Consider the following 25,279-nt stretch of genomic DNA (forward strand, 5'->3'; position numbering starts at 1 on the left):
AAGCCTCTTCAGAGTCACTCACTACAGTTTTTTTTTTTAAATAAAACACTGTTTCATTACAGAAATTAAGAAAATTTAACTAAACAAATACCAGTCCATGTCTGTGAAAAGTGATTACACTGTCAACAGTACATTTCTACACTTACATGTATGCTCCAAAACAGCATGCTTTTGGTATCTCACCTGGATATAACCTGTTGCTCATTGTCCGAAAGCTCTCCCTCACTTATTGAGGAGCTCCTGTCATCTTCTCCCTCCAGGTGTTGGTCTTTGAAGCCACTGATGAACTCCTCTAAGGTCACCGTGCCGTCTCCGTCGATGTCCAGGCGCTTGAATAGCCTGTCTATTTCGTGGGAGGGGATGTTGAGCTCCTGACAAATAATACAGAACTCATTTTTTTCAATCCGCCCGGAATTATCCTCGTCGTAGGCATGAAAGAGCACAATCAGGCGGTTTTGTTCTTCCGTGCTCATAGCCTTTGTTGATGCCATAGTTTTGCTTTTAACGTCTTTGTTTGTGTAGCTTCAGTCAGTTCAGCCAGTTGCAGATAATTAACAAGAGATAAAAGTGCAATAAAACAGACAGAGCCTATTGGAGTTTAACTGCATAGCAAAGTCAAATAGTTACATTTAACAATGCATTTCCTTTTGGTGAGAACCAGAGATGGTTGGAAGCCAGCTGTGAGCGAGTAAAACATTTTCCTCCATGCCTGTAAAAATCCCAACACTACAGGCAGAGAGACTGCAGCTCCAGCACAAACCTACCTCTACCTCACTTTTATACCCTTCCTTTTTAGACACGTCATGTGGACTCCTGACGAAAAAACAAAAATGTTCTAGCATCCTCGATGATGATGTTACAAATGCTGTTAAAGCCATGACTGGCATCAACGTGGACAGTTCCCTCCAGGGAAATCAAAAAGAAAGGAATATCAGTGTGGCCAGGATCTGCAGGAGTAGCAAGCACATAGCTTCACTTTTCATTTTCCCTGCAAATAGGTCAGAAAGTGAATCCTCGGGATCATCATGTAAAAATGCAACATTTGATACTCTTCCTCACTTGCATTCGTATAACAGTTTGCTATTTAATGTGCATATATTTTGCTACATACTCTTACCTGTACTGTATGTATATGCTCTCACATGCCCATACTGTAGATATCTGACCTATAGTGTATACACCATATTCATATCATATGTCCAGCTGTTTATATGATGCCAACTGTACTGCTTTTTGCAATTCTGGTTAGATGCTAACATACATTTCGTACTTGTACTCTGTGCCATGTCAATAAAGCTGACTGACTCTAATCTAATACTCAAAGGGCTTGTATGGGAAGACATTGTGAGTGATGCTTGGGCACTTTTAGCCCAGAACACACAGCTGCACACACAAGCCAGCATCAAAACAGTGAATCTTATTTTAGATTAGAGATAATCTCCAAAAACACAGGGATAACTAATGGTAAGGATAACACTTCAATAAGTCTAAACTCACTGAAACCCTTTCAAATATTCCAGCACAGCTGGATTAATATATTGAGATAAGACACTCGACGCCCTGCAGGGAATGGAGCCTCAGGACGGGACGTTGTAGCACATCTGTAATCTACCTCCAAACACACACAGATAAATTCAAAATTCACTTTATTCATCTCAGAGCACAAGTTATAATCCTCCTTGATACCTCCTTGATCTTATTACTGCAACATCACAGGAATAAATGCATTGAAGTAAGAATGTTGTGATATTGCTTTTTTGGGGGGATTATTATCATGATCACGATAACCACTACGTTGTGTTGTGTGTATTTGTCCAGTTGTGTGCAGATGTTTGTGTGTGAGTCAGGACGGAGGGGACACTTTAACAGTGCTGTTAACTTCTCTGATCTCTCTCTCAGTGGGGAGTTGAGTACAGCCGTAGAGGTGGAGCACCGTCAACCTGAAAGGAGAGAAACATGGAAATAAGTGTAATTGTGTGTTAGTATGTTAGCATGCTTTTTAGCTGCAGAGCAAAGGTATCTCACAGTCAGATGTTTGGGGCTGGAAGACCAGAGCATCAGATCCAAAATGACATAACCAGCAGCTGATCTGTTTCTGTTTCCCAAGACATAACCAAACAGTTGCTCATTGTATTCATGGTTGACATTATTTTGATCACCACCGTGCTGATCAGAACAAAGAGGAACGGCCTGTTTGTTGCATGTTTGGTCATTCTTATATCTTATAAAAGGCAAACAGGGTTTAGACTTTAAGTGAAAAGTACAAAAGTATTTGCATCAAATCATACCAAAAGTGAAAGTACTCATTAGGCAGAATGACCCATGTCAGAGTAATATAGAAATTACATAATTACAATTATTGATGCATTAACATGTTCATCACTTTAATGCTGCAGATGCTAAATGTGGGACTGGCTTTAATGACTTTATGTACTGCTACCTTGTGAATTTACTTCTTTATCTAACCTTAATACATCATATTATATTTATTATGATCATACATTATATTAATAATCTGAATCTGCAACTAGCAACTAATGTTGTCAAATAAATGTGAAGTAAAAGGTAATATTCCCCTCTGAAATGCTGTGGAGTAGAAGTACAAAGCAGCATAAAATGGAAATACTGAATAAACAGCAGTTCAGTTAGCTGCGAGTACACCTCAAACTGAACCTTCACAGACACTTTCAAGTGCTGATGAGTCACATGGTGTTTGCTCTGCTGTGTGAAATTAAAGCAGACAAATACTGACTCTGTATTTCCTCCAGATATTAAAATGTGTGTTTACCTCTTGCAGCGTCTGCAGAGCTTCAGTACGTTCTCTGAGGTGATGTGGCAGAAACTGAGCTTGATAGTATGGAGGTGTCTGTTGCAGTAATTTGCCAGCAGAGTAACCCTGTACACACACACACACACACACACACACACACACACACGCACACGCACACACACACACACACACACACATACACATACACACACACGTTATTGTATCTGGGTATGTGGTGACAACACTGCACTCAGCTGAAGTGGTCAACAAAGGTTTTTTGTTACAGTAGATGGGATCCATTCATAAGATCTTTATCAGTGGATCACTATGCATGACACACACACACACACACACACACACACACACAGTCACACACGCAGAGAAAACTTCAGCTCAGCTTGTTGTGTTGTACCCTCTGTTTCCTGTGCCAGTGGAGCTGAGATCCAGCTGCTGAAGTCTTCTACAACCCAGAGCCAGAGACTGGACTCCTGCATCTGTTACTGCCTTGCAGCCGCTCACATCCAAAGATCTGACACACAGACACACACACAACATAACTGCCAAGACCACATTAGTCAAGGCTGCCAACCAAAACTGGACAAAATAAACAAGAAAACTAAACTGAATGAAGGACAGAGCATCTCGAGGGAATTCATGCAAGTACATCCAGTTTCCTCACAGGTACAGTGTCTTAGATTGTGTGTGCATGCCTGTGTGTGTGTGTGTGTGTGTGTGTGCGTGGATGTGTATTACTCATGTTTTGGGGACATAAATGTGTTTATACAATCACAATGTGGGGACTCGTCTTCCTTTTGGGAACAAAATGTAAGCTCCCACAAAGTAAATCAGTAAATTTTAGGGTAAAGACTTGAGTTAAGGTTAGGGTTAGGGTGAGGCATGTAGTGGTTGTGGTGATGTTTAGGGTAAGTCTCCAGGAATTGAATGTAAGTCTATGTAACGAGATGGCAACACATCTGCATGTGTGTGTGTGTGTGTGTGTCTGTGTGTGTGTGTGTGTGTGTGCATACCTGATCAAAGGTGTGTGTTTGCCGATGCTGTGCAGTGTCAGGTCAGTGACTCCAGGACAGGAACTGAAGGTCAGACTCTGAAGTTCGACACAGTTCTGAAGCAAAGCGTCCACTGTGGCATCAGTAACCTGTAACAGCAACAGAACAGAAACAGAGAGGACATTTAAATCTTCAGGAAAGCCTGCATACTGTAGAATTTCTTAATCTTCAAGAAGGATTCAACACTTCTGTAACTTTGAGTCGCAAAGTTTGAAAATCACCATCTGAAGTCCAGTGAGATTGAGGGAAATGAGACGTTTGAGCTGAGACGTCATCACTGTGAGACTGTGTGCGCTGACTTTTGGCACCTGTCCGATGTTGAGATGCTGGAGGCCAGGACACATCTAACACAGAAACTGAAAAGCTGCACATACTGTTCACGCAGATGTTATGTTGTGCTACATACACAGGACACAGCTTCAGACAGACTACAGAGGCTCTGTACTGGAAGTCTTGTTTGAGACAAATTTTACACAAGATATGTGGTGCTACCAGTTTAAAAATAGACTTATTTGAATACTTTTCTATTTAAAGTACCTCATAGACTGTCTGTAGACAGGATGGCGTGAGATACTGACAGCCAAACACCTCCAACCTGCACAGACTGATGGGAAAAAACACTCACACAAACAGAAACAAAAGAAAACGAGTCCACGTCAAGACACCTTCTGGCCAGGTGATGAACAAACACAGCCACACAACCAAACGTCCTCAGTGTAGTGAATTACATGATGTTAATGTTAAGACAATCATGTAATAATTATGTACCACATAATGTGAAGTTACAGTGTTGGACGCGGAAATCATCATCGTCGAAAGGGGCACAAACACAAGTCATCAGGTGTCAAATTTGGATTTTGAAGGCATAGTTGTGAATTAGGTTTGAATCTGGCAAAAAAAAAAATACACCTGACCACTAAATATAGATGCAACATGATTCCATCTTATCAGTCACATCAAACAACTTGGTGTTAAAGGGACAGCAGTCACACAGAGGCGTCCGTGTGCATAAATACATTCCTGAAGACGATTCATTTGCTTTGTCTGCTGCATCTTTACATGCGCACACACTCATCACACACGCCATAGAGCCTTTGCATTTTAACAGCACACAAATGAATACAGACACACTTTCACTGACCTGTCCTTGTGTCTCTTGACGAGTTTCATCAGTGGGTCATCAGTGACACGACAGCCGTTCAGGACAACAGATTTCAGATGCAAACTGCAGGATTTGTAAAGGTAAAACACTGACTTCTAAAAAGAGAAAACTCAAACGTGTTGTTGCTGATGATTGAAAACAGTGTGTGTTTCAAATAATTCAATGAGTTTTTAGAGGGCTGGTTTAGCTGAGGACATAACAGAATCACCTGAGCGCACAACAGACCACCTAAACATGGAGTACACTTAATATTAAGATACACATATTCACCATTAACTAGCAGCTTATTAGCATGTATATTAGTAGTATATTGGCTCTTTATTAGTCATTATAAAGCACTTATGAAAGCCCTTTTCTGCATGACCATATTCTACAACTACTAGGCCATTAAGAGTTTTCCCTCAATAACCTCCTACTTACTCTTTATTGATAGTAAGGAGGTTCTCGTACATGAATTATGATCTTAATAACCTAACCCTAGTCCTTAATAACCCTAATCCCCAGAATAAGGCATTATTTTTGCTTTATAATGGCTAATCAAGAGCCAACATGCTTCTAATATCCATGCTAATGTGCTGTAATATGAAGTTTGACCCAAACATATTCAATTATTTCACACATATATCACTTTGTGTGTGTGTGTGCGTGTGTTTGTGTGTGTGTGTGCGTGTCTTCATGTACCCTGTGTGGCAGTCGCTCAGAGCTCTAACTCCTGCGTCTGTGGCTCCACTCCAGCTCACATCCACACTGGTCACATGATCACACAGCTGACCGACCAGAGGCAGCATCTGGTCGCCGTGGAGACCAGGTCCAGTGCAACTTGTGACCTTGAGTTCCTGTAAGGAAAAAATATTATATGGGCCGTCCACCCAGCGAACGACGGAACAGAGAGCAATTGAGTGAGTCTGCATGTGACACTGACGGATAAATAAACAGTCACAGAGGTGAATGAGATCATCTTTAACATGTGATTCCTTGTGATTGCTAATGAACTAGGCCATTACAGTAATGTGAACAGCCCAGCAAAATACGCAAAATTACTTTAATCAACTCGCTCTCTTAAAATGTATCTTAAACCTGTTGCATAAGAGAGAAATTTCAAAATGTGACAACAAAAAATCTTGCACATTTGTTTCAATATAATACGGTCCAATCAGCGGTCGTAATATGGTTATCTTTCACAGAGTAAAAGGATGTAGCAGTGGTGCTCCAGCAACACTTAATGTCCCGTACTTTCGCATGTATTGTTTACACTGACAGCAGGCAGATGGAGTCAGGATGTGGGGTCAATAAATCACAGTGTCAATAGAAAAGAAACGTGACAGAAGATTCACTCTGAATATGTTTTGTATTTTTTTTGTTATTTTATATAACACAGAGACAGCACAGTGACTTATTGACTAATCCTAGAAGTTGAGGGCCATCCTGAAGGCCAAACAGCCCCTCCTCACAGCTTTTCTCTAGCTGCCCTCCGCTCCACCTCGCCTGCTCTGAGCGATCAGTAAAGAAACCTCTGAGTTGCTGTTTTACCTCCAGAGTTTCTCTGCACAGAGTGAAAAACACCTCGAGCCAGCAGGAGGTGAGAGCGAGGCCGCTGCAGCTGTGTAGCCACAGACAGCGAGGACGACGTCTGCTCACACAGAGTAGCCATCGCTCGGTCAGGCTGCGGTTCTCAACCCGCAAATCTTTCCCTTCAGAAGGAGAAAGGTTTGCTGTTCAGTACATGAGCCTGTTTTGGTGATTCGTGGTGGTATGAGAGCATGTGATGCTGCAGGTCTAGGTTATCTTACTGTATGTTTGTCCAGGGAGCGGTACAGTACACCGCTGGAAGCACTTACATCATGAGAACACGGCATGTGCTGCGGCACAGTTTTGAATTCCCACATGGAAAAGGTGAGGACATCCCACTCAGCTGTGTCATTAACAGCGGTGGAATGTAACTAAGTACATTTACTCAAGCACTTTGTATCGATAAACTGAGAGATTAAGTGTTTCTTCATTAAAAGCTTTGACTATTTAGAAAAAGCATTGTGACAAAGATAAACACAAATCTTATTATATATATGATGATCTCATAGAATGTGATGCACTGATATAGGTTAAACTACTCAATACTATATAAAGCAGTTAAAGTCAGTTCAACCATAAACATCTAGAGCAGTAAATTGCAACATTAAACACATTAAAGCTGAGCTGGGGAGTTCATTTTGTGCATCATCGGACAAAAATTCCACAACAACCTTTCAGCATGCTGTAATTCAAGTGGTCTGAGACAAAACTAGACTTCTGCACCTCCTCTTCGCTGTTTTCAGGCTGTACACAATCTAGCCCATGACTGGAGAATCTGGCCAATCACAGGTCATTTCAGAGAGGGTGTTCCTATTGGCTGTTCGACAAATGCAGATGCCTGTGCACGGCAGATGGTGAAAGCCTGATTCAGTTGCAGGAAATTCTGCAGAATATCCTGCAATTTGTGATGAATTTCCAGTTCCTCTGTCTGCAGCAACCTGTGGAACAACACATGAGTGACCACGTCCCAGCTCCACTCGGAGCTGCAGGCTCGTCATGTTCGATGTCATGGCCCTCACACTGGAAAAAGGGGAATAACTTTTGTGGGGGGGCAGTGGTGTGTGGGGCACTAGCCTCTCATCCTGGTATTTAATGGCATCGCAGCTGCAATTGAAGCTGGGGTAGCTTCAGAAGCTTTAAACGCTGACAGGGGCCATTTTTATGCATAAGGAGGACTCTGTAAAGCACTTTTTGGCCTTTCTCCGTGAAGGATGCTATGCTAAATGAACCTCATTCACTTCCTTCTTCCACCTCACAGCAAGAAGGCTGCTTCACACTAACTGCAGCTAAAGTGTGAACAGCGCAGACTCACAGAGTGTGTGATCGGTGGCCAGTGTGTGCAGGCGGCTGCAGACCTGCGTCACTCTGCACAGATCACTGTGAGGCAGCAGAGACAAGATGGACAGCCACACCTCATCAGGCAGATGCAACCAGCGGTCGCAGACAGTGCCACCTGCTGGCTGAGAGGTGGAATAACAACAACACGCCCACAGTCACAGTTTAGATAAGAAATTACTATAAATCTCTCACACAGAGCAGCTAAGTAATTGTCTTCTTTAAAAGTAGAGTCAGAGATATGAAACAAAAGAATCTAGAGCTTTTTTAAAAAAAGATTCTGTAAATGTATTTAAATTTGTAAAAGCTGGAAACGTCAATAAACTAATTTGTTTAAAAAAAAAATAAAAGTAGAGTCAGGGGCTTTTAAAGCATCTGATAAACATGGTCATGTTGCATATAATATCATGAACAAAGAGCAGAAAGAAAGAATTCTTACACTGTGTTTGCAGTCAGTTTCTTCACATTGATCTGTTGGGGCAAACACAGTTATACATTTATATTCTTGTAAATAGTCTCTAAAAGTAATCATCCTTAGGACTTGAATGGGAAGAAATAAAACATTAAACTGTTAACCTTTAAGTGTCGCATGATTTTACTAAAGAAGTCTTAACCTTAAAATGAATATAAACCTCCTGCAGAATTGATCTGTGTCCCCGTCAAGTCTGCATAATGAGACTGTTGCAACAAATTTTTGTCCCGAGAGGACAGTTAATACAAGCACACTCACAAAAACTCTTTTTCAACTCGAATGAAAATCCCTTTTATCGTATGACTTGCTGCTTGAATGCTGTCAGACAAAATGTGAAATTAATTTCAAAGTTTCCTCACAAGGAACAGAAGCAGAGCTGTGTTATGTGGCACCGCAGAGCCCATTAAATAGATAAATTTAGCCATTCATATGACTTGTTGCTGACTTCTTCCTTGATTTATTAGTGTTTTGAACGTTTCCTGATGTGTTTGTCTGTGAAGTTCAGAGTTGAACTCACCTGCGGTCAATGATGCCGGGTCATCATGAAGGTGTGTGTGTGTCGCTGTAGGTTGCACACACTTGGTTGTATCTTTACAGGCTGAGGTTGGTTTCACTTTGTGCTCTGGTGTGTTGCTTCTGAAGTGTTTGATTACTCCTGATGACTGAGGTCTGCAGGAGACACAGGGGGCAGGTTCAGCTTCAGCAGCAAAGACGATGCATTTAAAAAACATTTAATCAGATGCTATTTGCAGAGCTAATTTGATATTTTTAAATTAGATAATAATTTTGTTTATAAGGAAGTGCACACTCACTGTCCTGATGGTACACGGTGTCATGTGTTTCTAAGCTATGCTGCTGTTTTTTCAAATTCTAGATTCATGATTTCAAGGATATTCACAAATAAAAATGTGAGTGTTTCTAAGCGGTGTGAGGGTGGGTGAGGAGGTATCTAATAAGATGAATTCAGAAAGATAATCTGGTTTATTTTGCTGTCCGGAAGTACAGTAACTTCTGTCTGTGCATGCTTACGCCGCTTTAGCCGTTACCTTTGCAATATTTCTTTTCTGGTTTGAGAAGAGAGCACCACACGTGGCTTTTCACTGAGTCTCACTGAGGCACCACGACCACCAGATTTTTTCTTTTGACCTTTGACACGAATCCGACGACCCTTTACGCCTGGATGACATCTGATCCTCAAACCTGAACACAGACAGACACAGACAGACAGATGCATACGGTATATTCATGCTTTACCAAAAGTGTGTTTTGTCTTCTCTCCTGTCCTGTAGATCAGGTTTATTTTGCGATCCCTTTAAGGGGACCTCAAACCCAGCTTGGTAACCACAGCTCCAGGCAGTAATGGGCGGTAATGGGTGGGACAATATTCATCAGTCTTCATGGATGGCATTGAATACCTGGTTGAGGGCCAAGTGCAGCTGTCTCCTCCACAGCAGGAACATAATGAGTTGAGGTTATGCCTCCTGCAGTTCCCTTTATAAATCCTCCATGTTTGGTTCTATCAAGGTCCAGATGTGTGTTGCTGGTAATGTTTCTCTGACAAACAGGTCTGCTGTCAGCACAAATGTCTGCAGGTGTTTCCTTCACAGTCAAATTGTCACAATGTTTGGTCTGGCTCTGCTCCACAAGTGTTGCCCTATTTCTATTGTATTTCGATCCGCCATGGATTTTATGAATGATGTCTGGACGCCTCTCCTTTGTGATCTCTGCAGGTGTGACCCTTTTGTTAAGACGTTTTTCAATCTCAGGATTTATTGTGGGAGAGTTCAATTCAAAGCCAGACGCAGGAGGCGCTGCCATTTCTTGAGACGTCTTCCCCTCTTTTACAGGCGACTCTATGAAGCATCCTGGTTCGATATGTCGGCTTTGTCTTCCCCTGAGGTGATGCAGTCGATCCACACAAAGCTGGTAATGCTCGTATACACTCAAAGCAGGAGCCGTCTCTTCTGTCTGTTCCCGTGTCTTCTCAGGCTCTCTGCTGCTTATGGAATTCTTGGCATAGGCTGAAAAAGCAGAGCCAGTGTCTTGATCTTCATCTAGCCTCCCCTTCCTTTCGCCCATCCTCATAACTTCCTTCTTTGTTCCCACCTCCCCATCAGCCTTTACTTTGCTCAGCTCCATCTGACGTCCTGATGTGTCCTTTTCTGATTGAGCTCCTGTTGTTTCATAAGTCAGTTTCAAGTTACCTGCAGTGCCACACACCATGCTCCTCTGGTGACGGGCACTGCTCCAGCATGATGTGGATTCCTTGATTGAGCTTGCTGCACCGTCTGATTCAAGTGTTTGATTCGTGTTTCTGTCTGATAATTTGCTTCTTCTGCAGGTGCTGTCTTGGCTGGGAGTTTGTTTGTCGGTGGCATCTCGCAGCTTCATAATTTTCATGTTTTTAGGAGTTTGTCTGTACTCAGGCCAAGTTATCTGATCTCTCCCTGGGGCAAAGGAAGATGGGATGCAGGGATCATCTGAGAAAGAGGGTTTATATGCACAGAGCTTCTTATTTGAGTCGCCGTTCTCATAATTTGAAGGTTCAAGCTGCCAAACCTGTATACTTCCTCCTCCTCCTCCTCCTCCTCCAAATACCTCATTACCACCTACAGCAGAGGAGATCTGATCTGCATTAGCTAAAATCAAGCTGTCAGCTCTGCAGAATTCGTGGCTAACCTTTGAATCAGTGCTGAGGAATCTGTGAGCCCAGTCCAACACATGTCTCAGCTTCTGCTGCTCACTGAGGAGACAAGCACTGAGGGGATGAAGGCTCAGCTCCTGCTTGAGGATCTGCCTACAATTCCCAGAGTCCTCCAGGAGCTCAGACACAGTGATAGGATGTGTCGCCATAGCTGGATTTGCTGCTTGAAATGTTATCTGCGGCACGTCTTTTTTGGATTTATCCATTCTCACACATTGCCTTCATTTAATGAATTGTGCATCAGGGTTATTTTCCTTCTCCTCACGACGTCACGCGCATGCATTGTTTTGTTGGTTTGAGATAGTTGGTTGTTCCTGTTAAAACAGATGAAGCAAAACAGCCATTTACATCTGATGTGTTGCACAAAAATAATCATTATGTAAAACATCCATCACCTCTTCCTGCTTATGTAATTACTCTCTCTATGATTGAGAAGCGATTCTTACCCCAAAGATTTCCTCTCTTTTATTTAGTTCAGTACAATCCTTCTTCTATCTTACTTGAGATCTTTGGCTGAAGAAGTTTTCTGTTTGAAACTGGAGACTATATTTTCTCATCCAGCAGAGAATAAAGTCTTGTCTACGATCATCAGCAAAGGACTGAACACTGCTTGTATCCCAGAAATCTTTTGTTGCTCACACAAACATCACCATGGAGATGATGCCAGGAAGTGCAATCTCACATTTACAGCACATGAGGGAGACAAAGCTTTGAGAAAGTTTCTTGAATCTTCATATTTCAACGTGCACCGACTGGATGACTTCTGAGAAACAGAAAAGGGACGTACACTTAAGAGATTGAGATTTTTGGATTCTGTAAAAGTCATGTAAATAATCCACACATTAGGCTCTGTATTTCAATATATATTCATTAGGGAGCTTTATTGTGGCAGTATTAACATATAAAACAATCCATGTTTTCTTTTATAACATACAAACATTCAAAATTTTCACTTCACAAAGTTCATAAGGCTTGGTTGTCCCAGAAGAGGGGGGGGGTCATTACTTAGGGATTTTTTTTTCTTTTTTCTCATTCTTCTGAAATTAAATCTCCCAGAGTTTCTTATTAAAAAGGACCAAATGACAAAAAAAATAAATAATCTGACTAACCAATAAAACAACAAAAACAATCAGTTTGACTAACAATCAAAAACAACAAAGTGACCGTGCAAGAGAATCTGCTACTGTACATGCCCGCACAACACTGAAATAATGTACTGAACAACAGCTGATTTTTCTCTTATACCACGTGATGTCCAATAGTTTTGCATATAGTAGACCTGAGTTCAAATATTTAAAATCTTAAATAAATTAATTAAAAGCAGTATTTGTGTATTCGGTTTAAACAGTTTTGAAATCCGGCCGTCTGTCTGTTAGTTTTACTGATACCTAAAGGCAGCTAATTAAATTTAAGGTTTGTAAATACTTGACTCATGTCAGGAGCTTCTGGATTTGTATGAAGTAATACCTCAGATATGACATCAACTGGTGTGTGATCTCGATGGTGTTTGTGTCACAGTTTTTATCTAAGTACAGGAAACAAAAGTTGTACTCTCAGTCCACCTATATGCTGCTTGTAAAACACAGGAACTCAAGTTCAGTAGCTCAAAACAAGAGCTAAATCTCAAAGGGTTGAAAGTCCCTTTTAAACTCATAAAGGCTGCTTAACTGATAAATGAGCTACAAAAATTATATAATGCTACAGTGCCGTGTGGGACCAAAGATCTGTTTTATCACAGAGCCCAAAGACCTTTTGTTGTTTGCGATGAGTTGAGGGGTATTTTCCATTCACTCAGTTCAGTGTTTTTTAAACATCCTAAAAACTGAACATCTAAACAACATGTTTCTGGATCAGTCGATTCAGTTAATAGCATGCTCCGTTAGCAATGAGGTTAGGGGTTAGTGTCTGGCGTCTGGCTTTAATGATTTACACACACACAGAGCAAAAGCACAATGAAGCTAACTAGTCAAATATTTTAGAGCTGCTCTTTAAGAGACTGTGAAATGATCTTTTCCAAACGGCCATCAAGAAATTTTCCTTTTTGTGCTGAGACATAATTTATCAGACATAATCCTGTTTTGCTTTTGGATCAACTGAACGGAAGCTAACAGAATTAGCAACCGTGTGTTTTCAGTCTTGTCAAAACGGAGCCTAAAGCGCTTTAATGCCGAATGTTGATTGAGAGAAAAGCCTTTTAATGTCTCAACCTCTTTCTCCCTTCCTCGTCTTGGTAAAAACACAGAGAACATGCATTCAACTAAGATGGTCAAGACAGCCAAGCCTAGCCTATATCTAAATCGCTTTACACAGACGAGACATACAGAGGGAAGAAAGAAAGGAAACCTTTACCCACATTGGGTTTTTTAGCCACAACTATAAACACAGTATTTACAGATGAGGTCATGCAATTTGCATTGAGAGGTCAGCAAAAGGAGGCGAGTGTGAGATACCCCGGGTCGGTTAAGACGAGGATGAAGCTCGGGAAAAAAAAAAGGACCAAAGCCGGGGACAAACTGTCTGTACAGCTGTGTACAAGGAGCCTTTACAGAGTATTTCTACTTTAAATCTACAGTACTGCTTGAGCATTTTGGTGCATGTGCATACAGCTACACATGAAGACAGGATGATGGTTCATGATGATATCCCCCTCTGTTGGTCATCATGGGATGATGGCGATCATTTAGCAGTGCATACAGATCAGCTTCATCCCCTACAGTGAAGCTGTTTTTAGCTCAGAGTCTGTGATGTTGAATGCAAACGTCGTCATCATAGCGGTTTGGCCCTTCGCTTGGTTTCAGCATCGAAACCCAGTGCATGTACTGTAGTAGGAAAATAAATGCTTTGTCCCGAATAAACGTGTTTCTGATGTTCCTGCATATCTTCTATATGCATAAAGCTCGTCAATGCATGAAGTCTACAGAGTTACATGACAACACAGCTGGTAATATGAGGCAGCAACATAATGAGAGGGTTTGATGGCGGTGTGCGCTGCAGAGGTATGGAGAGTGATTTCTGAAAATAAACTTTAAAGCATTAGTTCAGTTGTTTATAAGAGCCAGTGAGAGCTCAGTGTCTGCTCTGCCATAAAGCAGTATGGAGGTTGCTGGCTCTCAACAGCAGAGACTTTTTGGGTAATATTTTCATTAAAATGACATGGATGCATATGTAGTTGAGTGAAATGAGGCTACAACAACACAGACAGCCTGCAGCCATATTTATGTCTGGCTGCAGTACTGGTATAAATACATACAGTGTTTTGGATATTCATAGTAGCATTATAGCAAGACATGTATGAATGTTATGGATAAACTACATGTTGTGATTAGATGCATTTTTTTTTTCTTTTTTTGGCATTTTTTTTAAGACATGTATTCATTTTTTGAACTAAAACTGCTAATGCCCTTTCCTGAGAAGTTAATCCAAATCGAACTACATTTTGAACAGAACTTTTTTTAAAAAAACGAAACCTGTTTTCATTTGATCTGAAGTCATTTCTCATCGCTATACCTGTCTGCTCACCTCTCCATTCAGAGCCACGACACCACAACCGACAGGCATCGTCTGTACGTGGTGACACTGTTTAACATTTTAACACAAATTAACTCCTGGTCGCATCTCCAGTTAATTTCTTATTGTACTTTTCTGGACCAAAAATGTTTTTAAATCATTTTTTTGGGGGGGTTATCCTTGACATTATTCATCTTTAACTCAGTGGCTCCAGACTTTTTAGGAACGTCAGCCGTATCAGCAGCCAGTGCCCATGAACACAACTTTATATCTTCTCAAACCAGAACCACGTTCCTTAAACTTCACTTCACTACTCCTGATAACTTGTTGGTCACTGACATTAAATGACATTAAATACTGTCATGTACTCTGTTCAAGGGTGTAAACAGTTGCAGTCATTTAAATGCGAAACACAGGATGTGCAACACGATGGTATCACAGATCCTCTTAGAAATGGCCACAATCATTTCTAATTTGATTTGGTGATATAAATGCTGATCTGCTTCTGTGAGTTAAATACCTGCAACTGTGCTCCTACGGCGTTCGTTCAGTCAACAACCAGCGAACGACCTGTATGACAGATTTAGACCATTAAACGCATCACTTGTCCTATCATGTGTCACGTGCCAGCACTGTAATTGGAGTTTCCTGTGGGCATTTCAAGTGCACGATCCCATCACCTCAAACCCCACTGAAACATAAACAGAGCTCCACACCATCGACTAGTAAATGATCCACCTCTAAGTTCAAAGTCACGGTTTTACCCAGTTTAACAACACTATTCCCCACAGTATCGTTTCCTCATCAGCCTTCCTTTTCTTCCCCATGTGTTCTATGCTCAAACTCTCTTCGAAAGCACTGAAAGATGCACGAGCAGCCTCAACTTGTGAGCTTACATTTAGTTCAGAAGACGTTTAGACGTTCAACAGCACACACAAGTTTTATCATCACAAATGGACTAAAGTTTCTCTCCTGCCGCCCTCCTGTTTCCAAAATGACATCACATAATCTGAAACAGTTGTAATCTGTGGTCTGTGTAAAACATTTGTGCTATAGCCTCTGTAGGAAAAACCCAGGGTGCTACCGAGTCAGCAAATGCAGACGGTAGTCTTAAAAAATAGCTTAAATTTTTCTCCCATCAACCCGATAAACTTCAATAAATTTGCTTTTTTTTGTAATCTTTTGTAAACTCTTAATTTCAAAATAAGATCAAAGTAGATCCTCTGACTGAAAAATTCCTGAAAGTTCTGGATCACATAAAAATGTACAAAATGCTAAAAACAACTTATTTAAGATTGGTATTAATTATCAATATCTCTCTTCTGTTTTTAAATATATATAATGTACCTCTGACTGTGGCTATTGTTGCGCTCAGTGACAAATCAACCATTTCTCCTTCTGTCACCACCCACTCCGCCATGACTGACAGCCTCTGTGACCAATCACGCGCTCCGCTCTGAGGGCGAGAACCGATCAGAATGGTTGGTGATATTTACCAAAGAGTCATTACATCAGCTTGTCAGCGTCAGGAGTGAACAGACCGTTAAAACTTCTATTAAAACCAGCCATGTTCTTTCTTCTCTGAATCTTTTTGTGACTTTTCCTCTTTCCTTGGCTTCCCTCAGATTTTATTTTCATGAATCTCTCTTCCACAGGTTCCTCCTCGAGCACTTAGAGCATTTCTTGTCCTCTTTCTGTTCAGTTCATCGTTGCCAGAAGTGTCTATCTTAACAAGTGATTGGATCCTATGATTAAAATCTTATCTCTTTTTTTGCAACACTGATGCTGCCAAAGAGGTGAAACACATCTACTTGTTTCAGTGTAATTCAATCAGACATAAACAAAGAGAAGTCCTCATTCTGGGAACTCGGAAAGTGTTTCCATCTGAGGCCTCTTTTTAGTAATACCTTCTACAGTTTTCTCAGCCATCGTGTGATAAGTGATCCATTGCACCTGCTCGTAACATAAACTGGACTGTCTCTGAAACAAGTGAAATTGTTTCATACCATTGGCAGACTGGTTGTCTGACACCCGCTGTTGAGACTGAATATAAAATGAAATTACATGTTAAGAAAGACATTTGGGCATGTCTGTTTGTGACTCCTCACTCCCACCTTTGCCTTCTCCCTCTTCTCCTCTTCAGTCTGACCACAGGTTCTCCATGGCCATGCTGATCCTACACAGGATCCAGCGCCGAAGCGGGCAGTAATACTCATAGTGAAACTGCTCGAACTCCGGCGTCTGGCGGATCTCGTGGAGGAACGACACGTCGATGTCTGACTCCAGGAGTAGCAGCAGTGTGGGCACAGTGACGAGCAGGACGCCCATTACCACGGCAACGAAGCGGGCCACGCTAAGCACACATGCGTTGACTCTCTCATTGGACGACAGCAGGCGTAGGCTGTCGGTCAAGACTCCACCCATTCGACTTCTCGCAGCCAGTCGGGCACGTTCGTAGGCCCGGTCCCGCTCCCTCTCAGTCTCCAGCTGGGCCTGGATGTCGGGGTCGGCGTGGAGCTCCCTCAGCAGCCTGGCCGGGCTCTGGACTGGAGAGGAGAAGAGCAAGTCGACGCCGCCCTGACTGTCGTCCACTGGTGTGGGCAGCATGCTGGCACAGGGGCTGGAGAGAGGAGGGAAGGCATTCAAACACATTTAAAAAACAGATATGATTATACGATAAGCAGGAATGAACAAGGGCAGAAAAGAAGAAGAAGGAACATTTCTCAAAGGGTGATTACACTATTTTCTACCACTGAGAACTAATATTTTGTTATTTACTGGGGATAAACAGGAAGAGCTGTAAGCCACATTTATGATGTATTCAATTTAAGCCTATGTTGTCTGTTCACAGCGCTACTAATCTCTAGTGATTAAAGCATCATGTAGAGTGCTTTCATGCTCCAGAGGGGCTGCTGAGCACTTTCAGAGAAGTGGCATGAATTTGAAATGCAACATGTCTACTGTGACATGGACTGCTTATGTATAAAATAGGTGGATTTTTCTTCAACTTGCCTGCATAGCTGCACCAGAAATGTCTTGTCATTTATGTTTATATGCAAATAGGTGCTCAGAATTCATTTTACTTGAAATTGAGTATAACAATAATTAAACATGCTTTTTTCTATTTCAGTGGATAATGATGTATTTAATTTATTATCAATATATGTCATCATTTCTTAATTTATTTACTCCATCATCTATTTTATTGATATAATAATGAGCCATCTAGTGTTTACTATACTGTATACAAAGTGGTAAGTGTTTTCTGTATTTGGTAGTGTTTTCTTGTTTCTTATATTGCAGTGATTTGAGCTCTTAGGGCCACCGTAGAAAGAGGCTACAAAACATATAAACATTATAGCTACCCTGAATAATTTGTTATAAAAGTCTATAGACCTGTAGACGAGCTCAGAAATGGTGAGTGGGCCGCTGGCCTCGTCATCTTCCTCCACTTCATCTTCAGCCTTGGGGGTCTGAGGTCGGAGATTTGAGGTTTCCATGGAAACACGGGGAGGCTGCAGGTCGTTGCCTAAAGCAGAGTTCCCTCCTTCAGTGCCTTGTTGCTCTGTGTCTGCAGGTGCTGCTGAAGGTTTGAGTGGAGACAAGGGGACCGAGTCCTTCACAGCAACAACACCTGGTGAAGGGAAACAGAGAGATAGAAAAACATGTTTTACATTAGATCATATACTGAGTTTAAAGATAATGTCCACTAACTTGAAAGTAGACCTGTTATCAAAAAGATTTCCTGGTTTCTAATGAGAAGACAACAAATGGTGAAATGTTATCATGACATGAGGCAGACTGAATTAGTATGCATTACTCATAATATTTCTTCAATATCTTGGATATACTGTGCTATGTCATATTTTTAGTCAACAAAGTAAATCTAAAGGTCGGTGCAGAAAAGATTATTTTGATTTAAAATTTGGATTTCGATGTGAAAAAAGGGCAAATTTGGCTGCTATGTGCTATTAGTGATAATCTTTCAAAAATAGTCTGAATTCCATATTTCACACTACATACTAATACTATAATATAATGTATATACCAGGCACTAATGTTGGTACTTTGCTATTTGGCAGCTTACATTGTGCAAAATACTACTACAGCGTCCCATTTCTTTCTTTTTAAACAGGATGCTAAACAGCTTTGGTTAACGGATGTCGATTCAACTGTGACTTTTTAATATATGGCTATTTTTTAATAAAGAACTTTGCAAATATCAAGCAAAAAATGTCATTTCTCAATAAATAATTACTATATTTATTAGTTCTGAGCAACCACACCTTTAAGTTCCTTAATGTCTGTCGTGTGATCCAGTGTGGGACAACAGTGTCCAGACTCACAATGTGAATGAAACAGTTATTTTGCATGCAGCTGTCACAAAGGGCCACTCAACTGTAGCTTTTTAACTCTGCAGTTTCACACATCAGCCACATGATGGCGTTCCTGTGTTTCTTAAGGAAAGAGCAGCCATCATACTGACACATAAAATGAAAAATGAATAATCTAATTTTGCTCCATAAATAACGAACCTCGCTTCAACCTGGAAAATGAGAGGGCAATTATAATATCAGTTGACACCATTAGTTGGCTCTCTCTATATATAAATGTGTTCTCATCTGTTTGGCTTCAAGTGTGTGTAGTCATTGCACATGGCCTACGGATGCTGGCAGGGGACATTAATTCTGTGCATAATGTAGTTCAGGGTGTGATGAACGTCACGATGCTGTTTGAACTGTCGCTGTTCATGCACGCTCATTTCCATTAATAGCTCAAGTTAAATAAAATAATGCTGCTGTGTAACGGTCATTCCTGCTGATGTGACGAAGCCTGACAACAGAGCCGAGAAAGCAAAGCATGTGTGGATGCACTTCACTCTGAGGTGTTGACTTAGTGATGAGTTTCTCAGACATCACTGATGCCTCAGTGCACACGATGATGGTGTGTGTGTGTGTATATGTATGTGTGTGTGTGTGTGAATGTTAAAAACAAGCCCAGCTGTCTTTCTGCTATGGATTAAGTAGGAGCTGGGGGGTTAATGTCCAGTGACATAGGAGTCAGCTTGTCGACACCTCTCTAATCCAGACTATCTTGTGATCTCACACACACTCATACACACATGCACGCACACACACACACACACACACACACACACACACACACATGCACGCTCACACCCACACAGACGCATACATCCATACACACACACTGCTAGAAACTGTCACTATTCAGTATGTTCCATTGCATAATATTAAATCTATTACTATATAGAGCCGTATGCTTTTTTTTAAGAAGATGGACAACTGAGAGTGTGTAGCCTCTGAGTTCACTGAACATGGCTGACAAAGAAAGGCTGAAATATCAAAGAAATCATACTGACAATGCAGGTGTTTGTTTGCCACAAAGCCAAACCGCACAATGATCTTTTTCCATTTATCAGAACAGACAAAAAATCAGCCACGGACACACAAGGCCAAATTGACTTATCAGTTACCATGCCAACTGATTCAAATATGACTTGAGAGAAATTAAAGAAGGACAGAGAGGGGGGGGGGCGGTGGAAAACCTGAGGACCGAGTGGTGACAGCTACCATGGAAACAGAGTCAGCAAAAAGGCAATGAGTGAATAAACTCAGAGAAAAAGGGGCAATAACTTCAATACAGGGAAGAAGGAGCAGAAGAAAACGAGGGGAGCAAAATAACACAGAGAAGTGAGGAGAGCTGGCGGTAAAGTGATCATAAATAAATAGAAAAATTCAGCATTACTGGCTGCGGCTTGAGTATGCATCAGACTTGGCCAGCACTAGCCTGAATTTATCACAATTCATCTTCTCACAGTGCACAGTTGCACACCAAATACAGGGGACAACCAAACTGTATGTAGATTTATTATGTAGAAAATATACAAATCAAAGGTGATTTTCGCACTTGGGTCTCAGGTCCTTCTTAAAATGATGGACCCATGCTTGATGTGTTACATAAGCTGTACAATGAAGAAAAAGAGACGAAGATTTTACTCCAAGGAGCCGATCCCAGCTGACAATGGCGAGCGGTGGGGTGCACTCTGGACAGGTCACCAGCCAATCACAGGACTGACAAATAGAGACAGACAAGTGTTCACACTCACATTCACACCTACGGGCAAATTAGAGTTGCCAGTTAACCGAACTTGCCTTAAGCGACCTGTCCAGGGTGCACCCCACCCCTCGCCACATCTCAGCTGTGATCAGCATCAGCCCCCACTGACCCTCAAGGATAAGCGGGTATAGCTAATGAATGGAAAATGGACAGAGAGCCAAAGGGAAACCAGAACCTGCAGGTTGTGCCAAGAAATAAGGGGATCTTCAAAATCCCACTAACGCGTAACTACGCTAATAACTAAATATCCAGCCTCAACAATATGTTGTGTGGTTTGCTTCATATGTCCTGAGAAAGATGGTGCTTTTTTAAAAACAGTCTGTTATTACTGTTTATTCAATATTGAATATTTTTTAGTGGCCTTCGACAAATACCAGACTAGACCTGGCTGAGTGTCATGGCTCAGCAGAAGAAGTGAGTCCATGAGCAAGTCTGGTTTTTAACCAGCAGAGCTAGAAAGATGAACAAATGACTTCATAAGAGAGCTTTGGTGAGTTTGATGGACATGGACGAAACCAAGCAGCTGCCAAACTTTTCTGTCATTTTTTTTATGTGCTCACAAAGACTTCGTTTAACTTCAAAATCACGAAGGCTTCATTTTCAGCAACTGCTGCGGCAGATTATGGAGCTGAACCCCAGGAACACACTTCGGTTTTGGACTGAAGAAAAAAATTCTGATTGCACTGAGCTACAGAAGCGAGTGGAGCACCATGGACGTGACGTCATGGCCGGCTATCTCCAATCATAATGTAACAGCAAATGTTTTTTAAAAAGTCCTTCTTTCCTTCCCACATTTATCTCTTAATAATCACACCTGACCCATAGAGGACGGGTCAGGTGATTATTGAGAAACTATACTCTTATCTCACTATCTACTGGAAACACATCACTCACAACATTTGTTGTTGCTGTTTGAAATACTCTCTGTCCGGATAGCTCTGATACAACCGTCTCCTCAGATGGGTGATTCACACTACAAGGCGCTAGATTCCTGTGCACAAAGACAGACTCATGCACAAACAGAGCAGGGTTTTCCCCTGTTATGCAAGTGCTGACAGACCTATTTATCTTTGTCACGCAACCTCATCATTGACACCTGAACACCTCCAAAGTATATTTATCTGTACAACTGTGCGTGTGTGTAGGAATGGAGACATCATTCACTGGACTGTCTGTTTACGCTGCTCTTCTCCTTGTCAATTTGAATCCAATCGTCAACTCATGCAACTGAGGCAAAATTCCTGACAGTCAAGTTAGAAGTAAGAAAAGTGCTAAAAAGTTTAATTACATGCTGTATTCCATGCTTCCATGCTCGTGTTACATGGGATCTACAATGCAGCAATTCTCAAATGTGATTTAGTGTCATTTAAGTGTAACTGCAGACTCTTCTCTTCCTCTTAATTACAGCTTTTGCTACCATGTAATAACCTCTTATACTTTTCCTCCCTGCACAATTTCAAGTGAAAGAACAGGATCAGCTGTAAAGCATCACTCCTAAACCTGATGAAGATTCAGTGTCGGTTTGAGGACTCTCCAGCAGGATGGAGATACGCCAGAGCGACTAAAATATAAAGGACATTTTCAAACAAAATACTGGGAGTGTAATAACAACCGACATTTATGATGATTATTCAGTGTTGTAGCAGCTCTCTTTCCTCTGTGATGCTACATTCAAACCTTCCATTCACAAATCTACACAAATCTGAATCTGAGCCTGTTGTTTTACCACAAAGCTGTCTGTCACCTCTCTCTCTCTCTCTGTGTGTGTATATATATATATATATATATATATATATATATATATATATATATATATATATAGTAGCTGTAGCTGTAGCTATTAATAGTTTCTTAATGAAGATTAGATTAGATTAGATTTAGTTACCTCAACAAACATTATGTTTGTGCATGCTGCATACTACTCTCTCTCACACACACACACTCTCACACACATACATTAAAGAGGTCTCTTAAGAGTTTCAGGATGTTTGACAGATTACACTTACAGTTTGCACCACATGGTTGCCACAACAAACCTGGCAACCCTACTGGGCTAAACCAGCTCATGCAAGAACGGTACACTGCGCCTGATTTAAATGTAGAATACATGTTTAAGGCTGCATCACACTGGACAGATAGAAAGGCCTGTAGTTCAGTTTTCATGTGATTGTTGAACAATTGCACTGTTCAATAATACTTTACTGAATTTTAAACTACACTTTAAGAAACTGCAGGACAGAAAAAGCACTATTTCTGACACACATTTCTACCTCTGTCAGACAGTCTTACTCTGTTCCAGCGTATTTTTCGGAAGTCCAGTATTGATTTCGGCAATGCGCCCCCCATGCCCCACCAGCCGTACGTAAACATCCCGGGCGGTGTGATTGGCTATACGTAGATGCAGGTTCCGTCGTGTTGTTATCTTCACCTGGCACCTCAAGGCCTCAGCCACTACGATCGATGAAGCCTGCTCTTCTGTGGATGCCCCCGGGTGGAATACTTCAAGAGGCCCGGCCTGTCCCTCCTCCATTCCCTCACCCTCCAGCCTCTCTGTGGTCATATCGAGCCCGAGTCCCTCTGCCCTGCCCTGGCTCCCACAACTCAGGGGGTCTCCTACGCTGGATCTGTCGCTAACTCCCAACTCCAAACTGCCCTGCATGAGGCCGCCTCCAACATCACTGCTGTGCTCAATAACCTCCATCCTCAGTCTGATGACAAACCTCGAACCCAGCTGTCTGCGGTAAGACCCCCAAAACCCGACTGACCGGACTGCCCGCTGAGCTTTGAGGCTGGGATGGGTACGAACTCACCCCCCCCCCCCCCACACACACACACGTGCGCAACCACACACATGCCTATACATACACACTGAGAGATGGTGAGCGACATACACCAGACACATTCTCTCTCTCTGATACAGAGACATGGCGGGCCCTACTGTGAATGTCAGCGATGTTAACAAAGAGTGGAGGGGCTTTAGAGGAGGATCAGGCCCAAAGCTGCAGTTTCTATATATAACCAGGTGGTCCTGGCTGCAGAGGGGCAGCTAATCTAACTCTGATTACAGAGGGGCAGGCCTGACCCAGGATGGGATGGAGATCACTTTCTTTTCCTCTGTGCAAGTCTTCCTCATCTCTGTCTTTATGTCAGACACATTTATTACTGTTTCAGTCCAACACTGACAGACAGAGACAAACCCAAATACATCCCTCTGAGCTTTGATTACAGAGACAAGTTTGCTGGAGGTAAAGAGAATACGTGTTGCATCACTCCCAGGGTCTCATATGTTATGTTAAGTGATGGCAGTAGTGTGGATGAAGCCTCAAATATCAGACATGAACATGGAGTCTAACAGCCATGAAACATGAATGAGTGAAAATGACCACTGTGTGTGTGTGTGTGTGTGAGAGAGAGAGAGAGAGAGAGAGAGAGAGAGAGAGAGAGAGAGAGAGAGAGAGAGAGTGTATGGATTTTGGTAGATAAGATGGGGACAGGCTGTACAAACAGAACAAGGTCGGCACTGACCTTGGGTCAGCTTCCTGTTTCCCCTCTAATGGCTGAAATTAGTGCTCTGAATATAGACGGTGATCCTAGACCATCTCGAGGACACTTTATCCCAAAGTCCTTGCAGCAGCCTACTTACTCCAGTCAGCATTTTCACTGTTTTAATGGTGGGGATACACTCAAAATTTGCTAGTTTGGGCAACCTGCTGTTTCATGGTGTTGCAGAAAAGCATTTGTGTAACAAACCAAAAAAGAGAGCAAGAAGTTCAAACCCTGCTTACATTCTCATCTCCATCCACTGGCCCACTCGCTGCTCCATCCCCCCCTCCTGAAGGGGAGGGGGCCAATTTCTGTAACTTTCCAAAACAACAGACCACCAAGCACTCTCACTTCATCAGTAATGAGCCAGGTGTGCCAATATCAGTGGGAAGGATCTGAACTTCTCTCTTTTTTCATTCTTTTTTATGCAGTTCCTCACAGCTACTTCTGTCTGTTTTGGTGGGAACAACTTGAGTGCAACACCATGAACAGCTGAGGAGACTCCACTCCTTATGATGCCGAGCTTTTTGCTCTGCTTTTGACAGTGGCCATTTAAAAAAAAAATCAACATCCACTGATAACCATTAGGACAAAGACAAAGTATGGTTATCTCAACTCCAATATCTGGGTAATTGTGGGTGTAATGTGGGCTTTTGATTGTTCGGGGTAAAATGTCGGGGATGCATTAGACTGAGATTGCAGACAAAGCCACAAACAGACATTTGAGATCGAAAACATTTAAATCAGTGGTTTATTATCAACAAATCCATTGTTGCATGGTTCAATATTTTTTAAAATAATAACTCAGATATCTTATTGAGTAGCATACATCGCAGAGTAGTAGGAACTGCAGTAGGAAACAAGGCATTTTCAAATTGAATCTCGTGTCATTACTCAGCCTGTATCCTGTCAGTGGTGCATGAGGCTCTTGATTTGATGACTACCTCCTGCCCCTCCCGAACTAACCAACTGAGACAGACGAGATGCTTACTGCTGCAGCTCTTTGACC

At 41.8% G+C, this 25,279-nt stretch overlaps 1 protein-coding gene across 1 annotated transcript in view; it reads right to left on the reverse strand.

Annotated features, from left to right (window-relative positions):
• Positions 1-16,725: 16,725 nt before the first annotated feature.
• frmd3 (FERM domain containing 3) overlaps positions 16,726-25,279 on the reverse strand; it is a 48,121-nt gene continuing 39,567 nt past the window's right edge. The window contains exons 16-17 of the mRNA XM_041937365.1: positions 17,983-18,220; positions 16,726-17,206 (exon numbers count right to left, since the gene is read on the reverse strand). Of these exons, the coding sequence (XP_041793299.1) occupies positions 16,726-17,206; positions 17,983-18,220 (719 nt within the window). The remainder of the gene's footprint in view (positions 17,207-17,982; positions 18,221-25,279) is intronic.

This window comes from Chelmon rostratus, chromosome 5 (assembly GCF_017976325.1).
Source record: "Chelmon rostratus isolate fCheRos1 chromosome 5, fCheRos1.pri, whole genome shotgun sequence".
Classification (NCBI taxonomy): Eukaryota; Metazoa; Chordata; class Actinopteri; order Chaetodontiformes; family Chaetodontidae; genus Chelmon; species Chelmon rostratus.